Source organism: Musa acuminata, chromosome BXJ2-11, assembly GCF_036884655.1.
Source record: "Musa acuminata AAA Group cultivar baxijiao chromosome BXJ2-11, Cavendish_Baxijiao_AAA, whole genome shotgun sequence".
NCBI lineage: Eukaryota > Viridiplantae > Streptophyta > Magnoliopsida > Zingiberales > Musaceae > Musa > Musa acuminata.
The window spans coordinates 14411593-14428434 of NC_088348.1; the positions used below are offsets into that span (position 1 = coordinate 14411593).

The window sequence follows — 16842 nt, forward strand, 5'->3', positions numbered from 1 at the left end:
TTGAACTCGGAAGATAACTTGAAATCTCGTTCTTATTCGAATATAAAGTGAAAGTAGCAGGCAAGTAAAGATTCAGTTTGCAATATGTAAATGATATGAAGTAAATGCAAACCAGAGAGCAGGGCAATTTTAGAGTGGTTCGGTCAACGTGACCTACATCCACTTTCGGCTTCCGCCTCCGACGAGATCATCGGCATCCACTAGAGGTCTTCTTTCAAAAGGCGAAGACCAACTCCTTTTTACACCCCTCTTCTCCTTTTCACGGGTTTAGGAGACAACCCTTACAAACACTCACACTCCTCTTATAGAATTCTAAACTTAGAGTGGAGAGAATTTCTAAAGTGATTTCTATAGTGTTTCATTCCTTTTTTGCTCTCTGTGCTTATGTATTTTAACCAGGGATGAGAGGGGTATTTATAAGCTTCAAGTTGATTCAAACTTAGAGCCTAAAAACATCTCATCCTAGGTTCCCCGGGCACCGGTGGTACCACCGCCCAGTGTTAGTTTGGCTAACACTGCCCTAGGTAGTTCCACCGCCCAGGTCTGGCGGTACCACCGCCTAGGGGGTAGTGCTGGGCGGTACCACCGCCCAGATTGGCGGTGCCACCGCTTGACATAGTCTCGAAGACTGTGCCACGACGGTGAGACTTATTGGGGCACTGTTTGGGATTCTTATTGGGCCCAACACATTCCTTACATGGGTGCTAGCTGGCCCCTAATTGGGTTGGCACAAAACCAAGCCCAATTACATGCTAACTATGATTCCTAAGACATATTCTAAACTAAACTAAGTCTGTAAGTCTATTCTTCCGGTGAGCTTCCAGGGATCTTCCGGCGAACTTCCGATGATCTCTCAGCAATGTTCCGGCGAACTCCCAGTAACCTCCTGGACTTGCAACTATCCTCTTAGTAAGTTTCGATGAGCTTCTCTAACAAGCTTCGATACTTCTTGGCTGGTTCTTCCATAACTTCCGACGAACGTCCGGACTTCCGAAGAACTCTCGAACTTCTAACGATGTCGCGTCCTTGACTCCGGGACTTCATTTTGCTTCATGCCTTGCTATCGTAGTTAATCCTGCACATGTAAACAAAACTTCGATCTAGACAATTAATACTAAGCATTAATTAAGTTGTTCGGCATGTCATTGGTCTCTTGACGCTTCGTCCGATTCTTTGGCGCATCGTCCTCCCCTACGGCCTATTGCCCAATCGGCCAGTTGACTCCGCATCTCCGATATCCTTGGCATAGTGTCCGCTCTTCTTGGTCCAATGCCCGAATCCATGGCCCGAAGCCTTTTGTCGATACGTCGACCGATCCACCGGCCCGATGTCTAATCTTCTGACATGTTTCTCCAGCCTAACATGATTTTTCCTGCTTTAATTGTCTCATCCTGATCGAAGCATCCTGCATCACTCAACACGCAGATTAAATCATAAACAATTATCAATTAGTTTCATCATCAAAATATGAGATTCAACAGTCTAAACACATTATGAGGAGGTTCCACGTGATCAGAGAGATTGCGACCCGAGGAGATGTAGTAGTGGAAAGAGTTTCATCCGAAGATCTAATAACAAAGTCATTATCTCAAATTATCTTTGAGCATCATAGGGGTCTTATGGGGATCCAACACATAGGTGATTGGCTTTAGGTCAAGTGAGAGATTGCTAGTCATAGGTGCCCTACAAGCCAATCACGTGAGTGATGACACATGTTACATGAAATGCATTCTTTTTGCTTATTATATTTTTATATTTTATCACTTTATATTGCTTGTTACATATATGTGTATATATATTATGATGTCCATAGATCTGTGCAATGAGAATCAGATCGTGATAAGATCACGATAATGAGACCGATTCACCTTTAAACACAAACCTTAAATAATCCTAGTCATAGGTTACTCGAGAGGGACATTAAGATAACCGGACAAAATGGTATTTTATACACCCGTCCATATGATGGAGGTAGCTAGCCTCATAGATGCTCGTTTGAGGACACTAGGACTATAGTGCAAGTGCTCATTGGAGAATGATTTCATTGATTGATCCGCTCATGGAATGTTCGATGATTGATGATGACTTATTGTCAAATATTAATTTCGTTATCCTAGTGGTGTATCTGGTCCTTAGACTTGAAATACCAAGGATGTCCTGTATGAGTATTCCACTCTTTGATATCAGACTTATAGGTCTAGAAGTTTCATATCTAGCATAGTAAGTCATCGAGAGTGATAGCTAACCTTATGAGGATTATTAAGTGTTGATAGAGGATCATCCACTCTCGGTGTCATGAAAGAAATATCTCAAGTGTTTTGCTCAGAAAAATCCTTAGCAATAGTCATTCGGATTGAGAGAGAGAGTTCTCTAGGAGAATCCGATTAAAACAAGACTCGAGTAAAAACTATATAGGCCTGACAGTACCATGCCCAATATATGATCTATGGGGTATTAGATAGATGAGGGACTATAGATACACGGTAACTAAGGATAGACAAGTCTAATGGATTGGATTCCCCTATATCGTTTGGGAACTATGACGTAGTGGCTTAGTACGTCCGTAGGTGATGAGTCGAGTGAATTATTATGGAGATAATAATTCACTGAGCCAGAATGAGTTCTAATAGGTATGACTCACGAGTAACTTGATATTGGGCCTAGAAGGTCACACATATGGTAGTCATTGCGACGAGTAGAGGTTCGGATATGAGATATCCGTCGAAGCTCCTATCTTTTTAAATATCCAATAAGCCACTGAATTATTAGATCCTATGGATAAGATCCAATAAGAGCCAATGAGAGATTATTGGATAGAGATCCACTAATCTAAGAGGCTTGGGTAGTTTGATGAAGATCCAATACCCAATGGGGTAGGATCCATTAAGGTTGAGTTGACAAGGGACCTCTATAAATAAGAGGGAACTAAAGGCTCATAGGCTAGAGGTTTTTGGTTGCTACCTCCTATTCTCCTCTCCCCTTCTCCTGCTGTGTGGATCGCTACTAGAAAAGAGGATATGTAACCTCCTTCATTCTCTCCTACAAATCTGTAGGGATTCAGAGATATATGATCTCCCTAGGTAAAACACAAACTTTCATATACGCAGTTTTCAGTTTTGTAGGTTTTGCACATCAATCCTCGCACAATGATGAACATCGTTTTAGGAAATCTGAGAATTTTATTTTCTATTCTTCTGTTGCGCATGTGATGTCACCCATAGATGTCTAATGACTTTGAATATATAACAAGATCATCCTTTTGGATATAAATTTTGAGTATTCACATTAGCTTATAGTTTGTTATTCCATCATCTTTCCAAAATAAGAAACTTAAATTAAGTTCTTAACCTATTTAAAATAATGCTATAGCTTTGTGTTATATCAATCTTACTGATTCCTCAGTTATATGCAAACTACCACTTTTTTTCTCACATCTTCAATTATTTAAGAACTAATGCTATAGCTTTTCTTGTAAAATTTATGTACCAAACACGGCAATTTGGTAACTCAGAATCTCGAATTGGGTTGTAAGATTCTCAAAATTGTGGAAAGATGTGATCAAATATTTATAATATTTTGATTTACATAATGTTGAAACAAATGCCCCTAGAATTTCTAGCAAATTGTGGGCGCCAATGAAATTCTATCTCTTTCATTCTATCTCAAAAATTATTATGTTGTGTTATTATCAAATCTACTCAAAATAATATTTTAATTAATATTAATTTTATAATTATATTTTATTTAGTTACAAATATTAGCAAAACACGAAGATAAAACAAAACAATAGTCTCATATTCTTAGGATATCAATATTCAAAAGGGAAGATTATATATTGATAAAAATATTAAATAATGAACTCGAAAATTATTTTTGGTTATGTTGTTTTATGATCAAATCTATTCAAAATAATAATTTTATTAATTTTAATTTTATAATTATATTTTATTTAGTTATATATATTAGCATAACACGAAGACAAAACAAAATGATAACCTCATATTCTTACAATATTACTATTCAAAAGTGAAGATTATATATCGATAAAAGTATTAAATAATGAACTCAACATAAAAATCATGTTGACGAGGTTAGCCTCGACATCCTCAAGGTAAACATAAATCATCGAGTCTTAGACGGAGTGTTTTTTGTCTTCTTCCTCATCCATGAATCTCTTCCAGAACCAATGTTGCTTCCAAACCTTCTCGGTCATTTCATCGATCGGCACGTTCTTGGTCTCGGGCAATAAGAAGATGACGAACAGACCCATCACCACAATCCATGCACCAAAGAAGAAGAAGATCCCGGCACGTAGATGACACATCATAGATAGGAAAGCTTGGGCAATGACAAAGGTGAAAAGCATGTTGGAGCTGACAGCAAAGGCATAGCCGGCGGTCCTCGTCGCCAGGGGGAAAGTTTCACTAGGAATCAACCAGCCAAGTGGACCCCAAGACCAAGCAAAGCTCGAAACGAATAGGCACACGAGCACCACCACCCAAACTGCCACTCCGTGTCCCAGCTCATTGGTTGCTTTCAAATTCACAAGCAAAATGCCTCCAATAGCCACCTGCATGCAAATCACCCCCCACTAGAGTTAGAATCTCATATTTCAAACGATTCCTCGTAATCTATAATTACATGTTTAATATGCCCATGGCTTGTGTCCCTAACCTGTGTGATCAACATCTGGCCACAAGCTTCAAGAAGCAGGAATCTCCTCCCGACTTTGTCCACTAAGACCACTGATACGACGGTAGACAGAACATTGACGATCCCCGTGATGACCGCAGAAAGAAGTGAAGCATCATTCTTAAATCCGATGGTCTGAAAGAGGACTGGTGCATAGAACATGATGGCGTTGATCCCAGTGAACTGCTGGAAGACTTGCATCACGATGGCAATAACCAATTGCGGTCGGCTACTTCTCTTCATGAGATTCTTGAAAGGTTGCTTCACCTGTCGTGCCATCTCGCAGGCGTGTAGTATTTCCTCATACTCTGCATCGACATTGTCGGTCCCCCGGATCTTCTTCAACATGGCCAAGCCTTCCATAAGCATCTCACGCTCGATGAGGCTCGTCGGGGTCTCCGCAATCACCATGGAGCCCAAGCAAAGCATCATCGCCGGCACTCCAGCCAAGCCAAGCGCAAGTCTCCACCCCCAGGGGTGGATATTGGACACCAAGTAGTTTACAATGTTCGCCACAAAGATCCCGATGGTCACGTCAAGTTGGAAGAGGATGTTTAAGGCTCCACGGACGTGAACTGGTGCGATCTCCGACAAGAATAGAGGAACTGCCTACAGGATGAATAATAGTGGCAAACATATGACACGGAAAGTGAGTTTAACAAAAGATACATCTTCCAGGAGAAATTGGAAGTTAATAGGGAAATTGAGACGGAAACTGAAGAGAAGAGAAACTCTAGAATGAAAAATTGTATGAAAAAGAAAGTAGAGCAAACCTGATTGGCAAATCCAACACCAACTCCGAGGAGAATCCTTCCGATGATCAGCATGGCAATGTTCACAGCAGCTGCGTTCAGGATGACACCAACCAAGAAGAATATTGATGCTGCTTGCATAGTGAGCTTCCGGCCATGTTTCGTGCAAATCTTCGAAGCTACGAAGCTGGCTACCAAGGCAGCAAGGTACAATGATGAAGTGAAAAGCTGAAGGTTTTGGTTATCAAACTTGCAATAGTTGTCTTCCTTGGCTTTGTGCTTCCTCTCAAAGACCGCAGGGAAGAACTCCTCCAAGAAGTCATCCATAGATGTCACTCCCCCTGCAGATTGACCGTACAGATACGATTGATTAGCTACATGATCAGAAATAGATTGGAGCTGAATGAGGAAGGCTTTAGGCAAAAGCAACATATATGAGGCAGTTGATGACAAAGAGAAAGAACCATCACACGACCAAGTGGAAAATCCAAGCAAGATCTGCAAGCAACCATCTCTTATCTTGTATGATAGAGCATCTCTCTCACCGTATTATCAATACCATCAAATGGGCTAATGTCAACTAAAGAAAATAAACAATCATCTTCCTGTTGTACCTCAATAACAAGTTGTTCCTTTTGTTTTTTTCTTTTATAATAAGTAGGTCTAATTATCTGATTTAACCTATGACGACAACGTAAGACAAACCTGGCCATACTTTCGATGCTATATAATAAAACAAATAAATCTAGGGAAGGATTTAGGCAAAAGCAACATATGAGGCAGTTGATGACAAAGAGAAACAACCATCACACAACCAAGTGGAAAATCCATGCATGGAATCCCAAGCAAAGTTATTACAAGATCTGCAAGCAACCATCACCTATCTTGTATGATAGACCATCTATCACTCTGCAATGCAATGGAGGTGGAGATTGGATTATTAATACCATCCAATGGGCTTATGTCAAGTAAAGAAAATAAACAATCATCTTCCTGTTGTAGTTAAAACCTCAATAACAAGTTGTTCCCTTTCTTTTTGTAAAAAGTGCGTCTAATTATCTTATTTAACCTATGACGACAAATCAAGACAAACCTTTCGATGCTAGATAATATAACAAATAAATCTACTACTGAATTAATACAAAATGGAATTTACCTGATATCCCAATGTCATAACCAAACATGAGGCCTCCCGTGGCTGCAATTATTCCACAGATTACAACATATATTGTGATCCTTCCCTCAAATTTCTTTGCACCACCAGGCCCCGCATTTGACATCACCATTGCCGGCATCTTGTCCTTCCTCTCTCGGCTGCAATATTGCACCTAGTTTACACAAAAGACCAAGTGCAAGATTGTCCGAAGAGGTGAAGAAAAAAGGAAAACAGAAGATGGGGATGCCAACTTGAAAAGAGACAAGAAAAAGGGTGTATATATAGAGGTCTTCAAGGGACGATAATTAAGCAGAAATTTGATTTTAACCAAAGAAATGCCAATAATAGTGAAAATGCTCGTAGAAGGCCAACACAGCTTTGTCAAGAATAGGGCCTTATCTAACATTAAGTTAAAAACTAAAGCTAAATGGAAGGATTAAAAACTTTGGAATTTGTTGAAGTAGAGTAGGCCAATAAATTGAAAGGCATGCTGCCTATCCATATGGTCATCTTACTTGGATTGCACAATCAAAGTGTTATCTTCCTCCTTAAATCAAACTTGGACCAACTATCCCTCTTTAACATAGACTTCTTGCACTGTTATAGAAGATGGATAACACTTTCTGATGTCAAACCCATAAACCAATATTGTAGATATTTGACAGCACAGATCATGATCAATTAGTGTAACTATCTATCGCATACAGCACCTTGCTCAGAAAGGATTGCAAAAACAGGATGGGCTAACTCTGAGATCCCATATGATATAAGCCCCAATATTGTAATGTAGCTGCCTTGGATCTGCAAGCATAAATGATACTAGTCATATAAGCATGGCAAGCAGGTAAAACAAATACTAATAATAAAAAGAAATATAATGATTTCTTATATCGAGATGCTCACAACAAGGCAGCATAATGGTAAAAACCAATCATATAGTAGAAAATCCAAGGGTTCCATGTTCCTATACATTTTTGAATCACTGGATACCAATTCAGATATAGATATCAGAAAAATATTAAATTCAATAATCTTATTTGTCAAAAAAAAAGAAAAAGGATAAGAATTCAAATGGATGGATTTTAGCTGGAGGAATATGGGAACATTACATGAATTGCGGACGGCATGAAAAAAAATTGTTTAAATAACTAATTCAAATTGATCGATCATATTTATTTTATAGATAAATTTTAAAATATATTAATACAAGAAGAATTTTAAGTTATAATTTTAAAAAATCAAGAGAAACCGTGATTCATTTTAACAAATCTCCTCTTAGATAAATAACATAAAGAATTCTTAGGAGATCATGAAAAAGATAGAATTCATTCAATCTTATAAGAGAACAAGATATTAATTCATGCATATAAAATCTTGATTTAAGCATAAGAAATCTCAATTTATAAATTTTGAAAAATCAAGATAAAGCTCATTTAAATCATCAAATCAAGATCAATAGATTTTCAAAAATGAATTGTTAGGATCAAGAAAATTCGAAAATAAAATTTAACACTTTCATGCATTCGGACATGGTTTTGTTATAGATTTTCAAACACAATCATGAAGATAAAACATGCTCATAATCATGGAAATTTTTTGTATCCAAAACACATAGTTTCCAACATATTATTAAGGCATGTAATAGTGTAAAATTCTCATTATAGCAATTATATCCTACCATGCATGATCAAAATTTCTCCTCATTTTATCATATTTAACATGATTGAAGCATTGAACGTGATTTATATTTAAAATGTGTCTCATGTCATAAGTATGAATCAAGCATTTATGAAATCCAAAATCGTCCTCAAAGTCACATTCAATAAATTCATATATGACAAGCATAGATTTATTGAAAAGTCAATAAGATAGAGGATCACATTTCATTTTTATAAATTTCTATTCATGTGATTTGCTTCTTATAAGCATGCCTTTATCTTTAATAAAACAAGTGTCAACATTTAAGACGGAAAGGTAAATTTTATAAAATAAATCATCAAACATGATTTCATGATAACATCCTTTTAATATCTTGATATTCATCGTCAAGTATGATTTCAAAAAGTATGTTCAAGAGAAATCATTAAGACCAAATGCATGATACACTCATTTATTTTCAAAATATTCATCATGTTTATTTTCATTAGATTCACAAGATTGGTAAAATAAATTCATTAATTTCCCTTTTTGAAAAATCAATAAAGTCAGAAAAATAAATTTTTCAAGAAGAAACCTTTCCACTTTTTAGTTGTTTTAATTCATGTGATTTATTTCATACATGCATGTTCTTTTCTTTTATGCCAAATAAAAACATGCATCAACATTTAGGATCGAAAAATGAATTTCGTCACAAAAACCATCAAGACCAAATCATCATGTATAACTTTTAAAATCTCATGCATAAAATCGTCAATCATGGTATCAAAAACATTTAATATTTTCATTACATCATTATGCATTACTTCAAATCAAATATGATTTCATTTAATCAAAATCGAGAAATTAGTTAATCAAACATAATACCATTTAACAATGTTAATCAAACATGATACACATTATTACTTCTTAACCACATATAGCATGATTTCATAAGGCATTTTTAATCATTTTGTTTATCATAAACATGTAATTTTCATGATTATTTTCAAAATTACTAGAATAATAAGCATGATTCCTAATTTTTACATTTTCATTATAAAACATGTAATTTTCAAGAAAATTAATTCTAAACAAAAAAAAGAAAAATGCATCATGAAAAATATCGAGTAATTTCAAAATAAATTAAAGGGGTTTCGATTACCTCATCGTTGAATGTGGTTAAGGCGTAGTTTGCCACCTCGTCTTTGTTGATTTTCTCCTCATCTTCGGAGGAGCTCGATTCATCCCATTTTGTGTTCTTCTTCTTGCATTGAAAGTAAGTAGTTCCGTTCTTTTTGTTCTTAAATTTTTGTTTCTTTAATTTTTTAAATTTCATTTGTACTTCTTGTTCACCATCACTTGAGCTTATGCTCGAGTGGTCTTCAAATATTCTATGTCCCAAATCCTTCCTATTCTTTGGAAGGTTGTTTTGTTCATCATGTTTATCATATGCATTACGCACCATTTTATATGTCATTAATGAGCCGATAAGTTCTTCAAGTGAAAAAATATTTATATTTTTTATCTCTTGTATTGCGGTTATTTTAGGATCCCACCTTTTTGGAAGGGATCTTAGGATCTTGCTTACGAGATCAAAATTCGAAAATGATTTACCAAGAACTCTTAGATTATTGATGACATCCGTGAAACGGGTGTACATGTCGCCTATAGTCTCGCTTAGTTGCATTCGAAAAAGCTCAAAATCATGCAATAAAATGTTAACTTTCGAGTCTTTGACTCTACTAGTTCCCTTGTGAGTGATTTCAAGTGTTTGCCAAATATCAAAAGTCATTTCGCACGTAGAAATCCGATTGAACTCATTTTTGTCCAAAGCGCAAAAAAAGGCATTCATAGCCTTTGCGTTTAAAGAAAAATACTTCTTCTCCAAATCCGACCATTCGTTCATCGGTTTAGAGGAAAGTTGAAAACTATTTTCAATAATATTCCATAAATCCAAATTCATAGAAATCAAGAAAACTCTTATTCGAGTTTTCCAATAAGTGTAGTCCAATCCGTTAAACAACGGTGGACGAACAATCAATAAGCCCTCTTGAAAGCCATGAAGAGCCATTTCTCTCAGGTGTAAATCCGAAATGAGAAATGAGAAATACCAATTGTTAGGATCAAGAGCACTAAGAAAGGGGGGGGGGGGTGTGAATTAGTGCAGCGGAAAACTTTCGACGATTAAAACTGCATTCATATGATAAAAGCGATTTTGGTAAGAAAGCCGATTCGTAAATCACTTTAACTTATGATCAAGCGAGATGCAGTTAAAGCAAATATATAGAGGTAGTTTGCAGTTTAAGATAGACAACATAATGTAATAGCAAACTGGACTACAACGTTCTTATGATAAAAGCGATTTCGGTATGAAAGTCGATTCGTAAATCACTTTAACTTGTGATCAAGCGAGATGCAGTTAAAGCAAAGATATAAAGGCATTTTGCAGTTATGATGGAAATTAGAATGTAAGCGCAAACTGAAATATGATGTTCATACGATAAAACTGATTTCCATCTTACCGCCGATTCGGAAAATACTTAACTATGAAACATGTTCGTAAATGAGCAGAAGGCAGTAAGCTATTGTGGAGGTTTGCAGTAAAGATAAGATGCTCAAAGTAAATGCAAATCGAGATTTAGAGTGGTTAGGTCAATCTTAACCTATATCCACTTTTGGCTTCCTCCACCGACGAGGTCACCGACATCCACTAGAGGCCTTCCTTCAATAGGCGAAGGCCAACCACCCTTTTACAGTTTCACTCTTTTTGACGGGCTTAGTAGACAACCCTTACATAATTTCTCTCCTCTCTTGAAAGCTCAAAACTTGGAAGAAAAGAGGGAGGAGAACTTCTAGCTTTTACAACACTTTTGAACTCTAAAAAACATAGAGTAAGATTGGATTTTCGGTGCCTTTAGTTGCCCTTTCATGCAGGAAAGGGTAGGGTTTATATAGGCCCCAAACTGGTTTGAATTTGGAGCTCAAAAGTGTCTTTTCCCAGATTTTCGGGGTCTTGGCGGTACTACCTCCTGACTGGGGCGGTACAACCGCTTGGCAGCTCGGAGACTAAGCCTCTGGGTGGTGCCACCGCCTGACAGGGGCGGTTGCACCGCCTAGTCTCGCTCGGAGACTGAGCCCAGCCGGTGCCACCGCTTGACTGGGGCGGTTGCACCGCCTAGTCTCGCTCGGAGACTGAGCCCAGGCGGTGCCACCGCTTGACCTGGACGGTTGCACCGCCCAGCTTTCCTGAGAGACCATCCCTTGGGCGGTGCCACCGCCGACCTTGGCGGTGCCATTGCCTGGTAGGAATTCTGGTCCGAATGGATTGATCCATTCGGCCAAATTTGGGTCTATCAAGGGCCCAATTGCCCCTAGATTAAGTTAATGGGATCACCTCTCATTCCTAACTTAATCTACATGCTAACTACGATATTTCTTAAGACATTTACTGCAACTTGCTCCGGTGCGTCAATCGCTTCTTCCGGTGAATATCCGACGAACCTTCGGCGATGCTTTGGCGGACTTCTGGCAAACTCCTGGACTTGCGATGATCCACTTGGCGAGTTCCGATGAGCTTCTTTGGCAAGCTCCTGGACCTCTCGGATTTGTTCCTACAGAACCTCCGACGACCGTCCGAACTTCCGTCGAACTCTTGAACTCCCAATGTGATCATATTCTTGACTCCGGCGTAACTCCTGCTGCATGTCCTTTTTCCATCGTAGTTAATCCTGCACATGTAAAATAAAACTTCGATTGAGACAATTAATCCTAAGCAATTAACCAAGTTGTCCGGCATGTCATTGGTCCCTCGACGCTTCGTCCGATTATTCGGTGCATCATCCTTTCCTACGGCCTATTGGCCAATCGGCCAGTTGACTCCGCAACTCCGATATCCTTGGCACAATACTCGCTCTTCTTGGCCCGATGCCCGAGTCCACGGCCCGAAGCCTTCTATCAATACGTCGACCGATCCACCGGCTCGACGTCCAATATTCTGACATGTTCCTCTGGCACAACATGATTTTTCCTACTTTAATTGTCTCATCCTAATCGAGGCATCCAGCATCACTCAAAACGCAGATTAAAACATAAACACAATTATCAATTGGTTTCATCATCAAAATATGAGATTCAACAGTACTGCCCGTGCCCGGAGAACCCGGGATGAGATGTTTATAGGCTCCAAGTTTGAATCAACTTGAAGCCTATAAATACCCCTCTCATCCCTGGTTAAAGCACATAAGCATAAAGAGCAAAAAAGGAAAGAAACACTGTAGAAATCACTTTAGAAATTCCCTCCTCCACTCTAAGTTTAGAATTCTGTAAGAGGAGTGTGAGTGCTTGTAAGGGTTGTGTCATAAACCCGTGAAAAGGAGAAGAGGGGTGTAAGAAGGAGTTGGTCTTCGCCTATTGAAGGAAGACCTCTAGTAGACATCGGTGACCTCGTCGGAGGAGGAAGACAAAAATGGATGTAGGTCATGATTGACTGAACCACTCTAAATCTTGGTTTGCATTTACATTTTGCTCTTTATTTTATTTGCGAACTGCCTCCGTTGCTTTACATCAACTATAATTGCATTTTGATCTTAAGTTAAAGTTCTTTATGAAACGACTTTTACGAATGAATCTCCTCCTCCTAGTCCCTTTGGCGCAGCACCTTCAGCTCCTGTTTCCTCCTCTGAATGTATCATTATGGCGGAACTGTCTCAGATCAAATCTCAGCAAGTACAAATTCAGAATCAACAAGTTGAAATTTTGAAGACACTTCGACAAATGAATGAAAAAATAGATATCCTGTATCAGCACTGTGGATTACCTCCTAAGGATTAAATTGATGTATCTTTTATTCTGTTCTGTTTGCTTTTAACAACAAGTTCAAAGTTTGTCATCGATTGAACGATAACTGATCCTTCCTTTTCGATAACTACTGTTTTGATCTGCATAAATGATGATGTCTTTTGGATAAACTATTTCTGGCAAATTTGAATGATGAACTTTGGTTCCTATTAAATGCTAAACCTTTTTTCTATGATCATCAATTAGCTGGCTTGTCTCTTTTTGTTGATGACAAAGGGGGAGAAGTGATGACTAAGTGATGACTTACACCATAACAATAGCATGACTTATATGAATTACAAAAACTTGTGTGATATGAATATCTTATATGCCTTGCAAAATCCTTGAAAATATCGCAAGATTGATTGATCATATTGAAGACATGCCTTACATTTATATCATGAAATTCATGTTGAAAATCTTTATCTTCTATCGTAGTAAAAATTGTCTCTTATCATGATTTTCATCGAAGTTTTGTATTTACTATTGCTTAATGAGAATGACGATAAGTTCTACGGTTAGAACTTATCGGTTTATGCTTGAATTCTATGGATGGAATTCAAGTGTTTTCATCTTCTCATAATATGGCATATAGATAGGGGGAGTTATGTTTAACTCCGTCATCAATTGATTGTCATCATCAAAAAGGGGGAGATTGTTGAATCTCGGATTTTGATGATGAAATCAATTGGTGGGTTAATTGATCTAATCCATATTATTGAGTTAAGTGTGCAGGATTAACTACGATAACCAGAAAACATAAAGCAAGAATACCAGAGTCAAGATCGATGGACGTTTAAGAGTTCGAAGAATCGTCGGAGATGCTGCCGGAACCAACCGAGAAGAAATCGGGAACCTATCGGAAGTTTGCCGAAGAGATCGTTGGAGGTTCACGGAGATCACCGAGAAGGCTCGGCTACTCGTTAAAGTCATCACAAGATCGGGAGCTTGATGCGAGTCCGTCGGAAGAAGTTCGTCAGAAAGCTCGCCGAAACAAGACTCGACGTTCGCGGTTGAAAGCTTGCTTAGGATGTGTTTTTGTTATGTAGTTCATTTGTAATTAGGATTAGGATTAAGAGATAATCCTATATCCTGGTTAGGGGCCAATTGGGCCCAAAGTCGGATATGGTTTGGGCTAAAATTAAGCCAAACCAGTGAAATCGGAGAGGCTGGGCGGTAGCACCGCCCAGCACCCGAGAGCTGGGAGGTGACACCTCCTGGGCTGGGCGGTTGCACCTCCCAGCACCCGAACGCTGGACGGTGGCACCGCTTGGTTGGGCGGTGGCACCGCTAGCATCGGGAACCCAAAGAGAATTCAAATTTTGGAGCCCAAAATTTGAATCCTCTTGAGGCCTATAAATACCCCTCAAATCTCAGCTGAGATTACAACTTTTGAGAAGCATTTTGATTGAGAGAAAAGTCTTAGAAAGTCTTAGAAAGTCTTGTTTTCAATTTGCTAGAGAGTTCTCCTCCTTCTTTCTTATTGAAAATTTGTAAGAGGTTGAGCTGTTTGTAAAAGGTTGTAAGAGGGGTATTTACCCTTCCATTTCAAGAGATTTGCTAGTGGAAGGTGGGAGCCTCATCGAAGAGGGGCCTCGCAAGTGGATGTAGGTCATTTGACCGAACCACTTTAAAATCGGCGTAATCTCTGGTTTGCATTTCATTATTGTTGTTTACATTATTGCAAACCTTCTTACATGCTTTAGTTCCTTATTACCTTTGCTGCGCAACTTCAAGAATACGCTTTCAAGTTAAGTCTTTCAAGTTCCGTTCTTATCATACGAAAGATTTTTCTAAAACCAAAGTTTTAATTAGCTGCACTAATTCACCCCCGCCTCTTAGTGCCGCTCTGATCCTAACAACATGTACGTTTTATTATTCCGTGTGTGCTTCCGATATGTGCTATTCATTGTTCATACTATCCTTTTGTACTCTGGTGTTTGTGGGATATTGTGAACCTTCGCCAGAAATGGTGAAGGGAGTTATACATAGAGCCTGAGATGCTCTGCCGGCCCCCTATGACTTCACTCAAACGTGAGTGGATGGAGCTCCCAAACGTGGGAGACCTCCCAGACGTGGGAGACTTATGTTTGGTGGTCATTCAGAAATGGATGTACCATATTATGTTATGGTCCCACTTCACCTTCTGTATGTTTGATATGATATCCAGAGCTTTGGTTATGTGTTTCTATACATGCTTTGGATAAGAATGATATGAATGCAACATCAAAGACGACGTTTGAGCTTCTGTTTGGTATTTGTTATTGATATGCTTCGAAATGTTCCATATGCCGTTGATATGCTCTGGAACATTTCATACGCCATTGATAAGCTCCGAAATGTTTCATTCATTATTGATATGCTTCGAATTGTTCCATATGCCGTTGATATGCTCCGGAACATTTCATACACCATTGATAAGCTCCGAAATGTTTCATTCATTGTTGATATGCTTCGAAATGTTCCATATGCCGTTGACATGCTCCAATTACTCTATGCCCCCTCTGTTATGAACCAAATATGTTTGATTGAAATGACAATTGTGATTTTGCACCTAATGATATTACGTTTATGAATTCTTATATTCTGCCTTGTATTTCGAAACTTTATCTCTTTGGAAATTGTCCTCTTTTGACATTGATATGTTAGTCACTTGCCGAGCTCTATATGCTCACCCCGTTGTTGTATAAATTTTTCAGGATAGCTTGTCGCTTGCTTAAATATTAAGATTTGGCTGAGGTTGTGGAAAGCTAAAAGATTTTGGGCAGATCTTTATTAGTATATATGTTTTTGTTGTATAAGCACACGCTGTATCTAATGAAATGTTGACGATGAATCTAAACTTGTGGATTTTGTATAAGTTTAAAGGACCTCTCATGTTTAAGATTCTGGAATGTTAAGTTTAATGTATGATGATATGAACTTGTGGTGAATAGTTGGAGTTCTGATTGTATAATTTATTTAGCTCGTGGATTTATAAATGTTGTTCATGTTTGACAGGTTGGCTTAGGTTGCCATAAATGTGAATTATCGAGTGATGTGATATATGATTATAAATTGCACAGGTTTTATAGATGTGAATTTGATAGAATGTTTTTCAGTGTCCTCAAATGTGTGTTTGGATCCTGGATTGGTTTGCGATGAAAGTTTTAATAATATCGCTATTATTTTTAGGGGCATGACATTTGGTATCAGAGCATGGCTTGAGGATTATTGAAATATTTGATATATTGACATGCAAAATATATTGAGGTCTAATGAACTATAGTTATCGGTGGAAATTTTTTTGATGCATTTTAGGAATCTAGGATGATGAGGACATATGGTCCTCCTATTTCATTTGTTTCTGAGTAATTAAGGGGGATGAAAGGGTTGATCGAGGATACTAAATCAAAGTAGCACAATGAAAGCAAGGTGAACCTAATTTCATTGGTGGTAGAAAAACGGATGATGCAAACAGAGAAGATATTTGATGTACAAAATTGTTCTGATGATCGAAAGATTTCTTTTGCCACCTTATATTGGAAGTAGAGGCTGATCATTAATGGGAACAATGAAAAGAATTTTTGAAGATCAGTGACAAGAATGATAAGGACAAGTTTACCAATAAAAATATGATTGGAAATGAATCAGAAAGTGATAACAAGAGGGTCAATACATTTGGATTTAAATGTGAAGTCACCACAAAAGACTCAATCACGTGTGGATTGCAAGTTAAATTATGAAACATGTTTGTGTTTTCGGGTGACTGGAGTCTATTTTGATTGT

General features: G+C 38.0%; 1 protein-coding gene across 1 annotated transcript; it reads right to left on the reverse strand.

Annotated features, from left to right (window-relative positions):
* Positions 1-4103: 4103 nt before the first annotated feature.
* On the reverse strand, positions 4104-6743 carry LOC135626813 (sugar transport protein MST4-like). The gene is made up of 4 exons (XM_065132457.1): positions 6601-6743; positions 5466-5785; positions 4675-5301; positions 4104-4570 (listed from the first exon to the last, which is right to left on the reverse strand). The coding sequence occupies exons 1-4, from the start codon at positions 6737-6739 to the stop codon at positions 4133-4135; spliced, it is 1524 nt and encodes a 507-aa protein (XP_064988529.1). The 5' UTR covers positions 6740-6743; the 3' UTR covers positions 4104-4132.
* Between the last annotated feature and the right edge of the window lie 10099 nt (positions 6744-16842).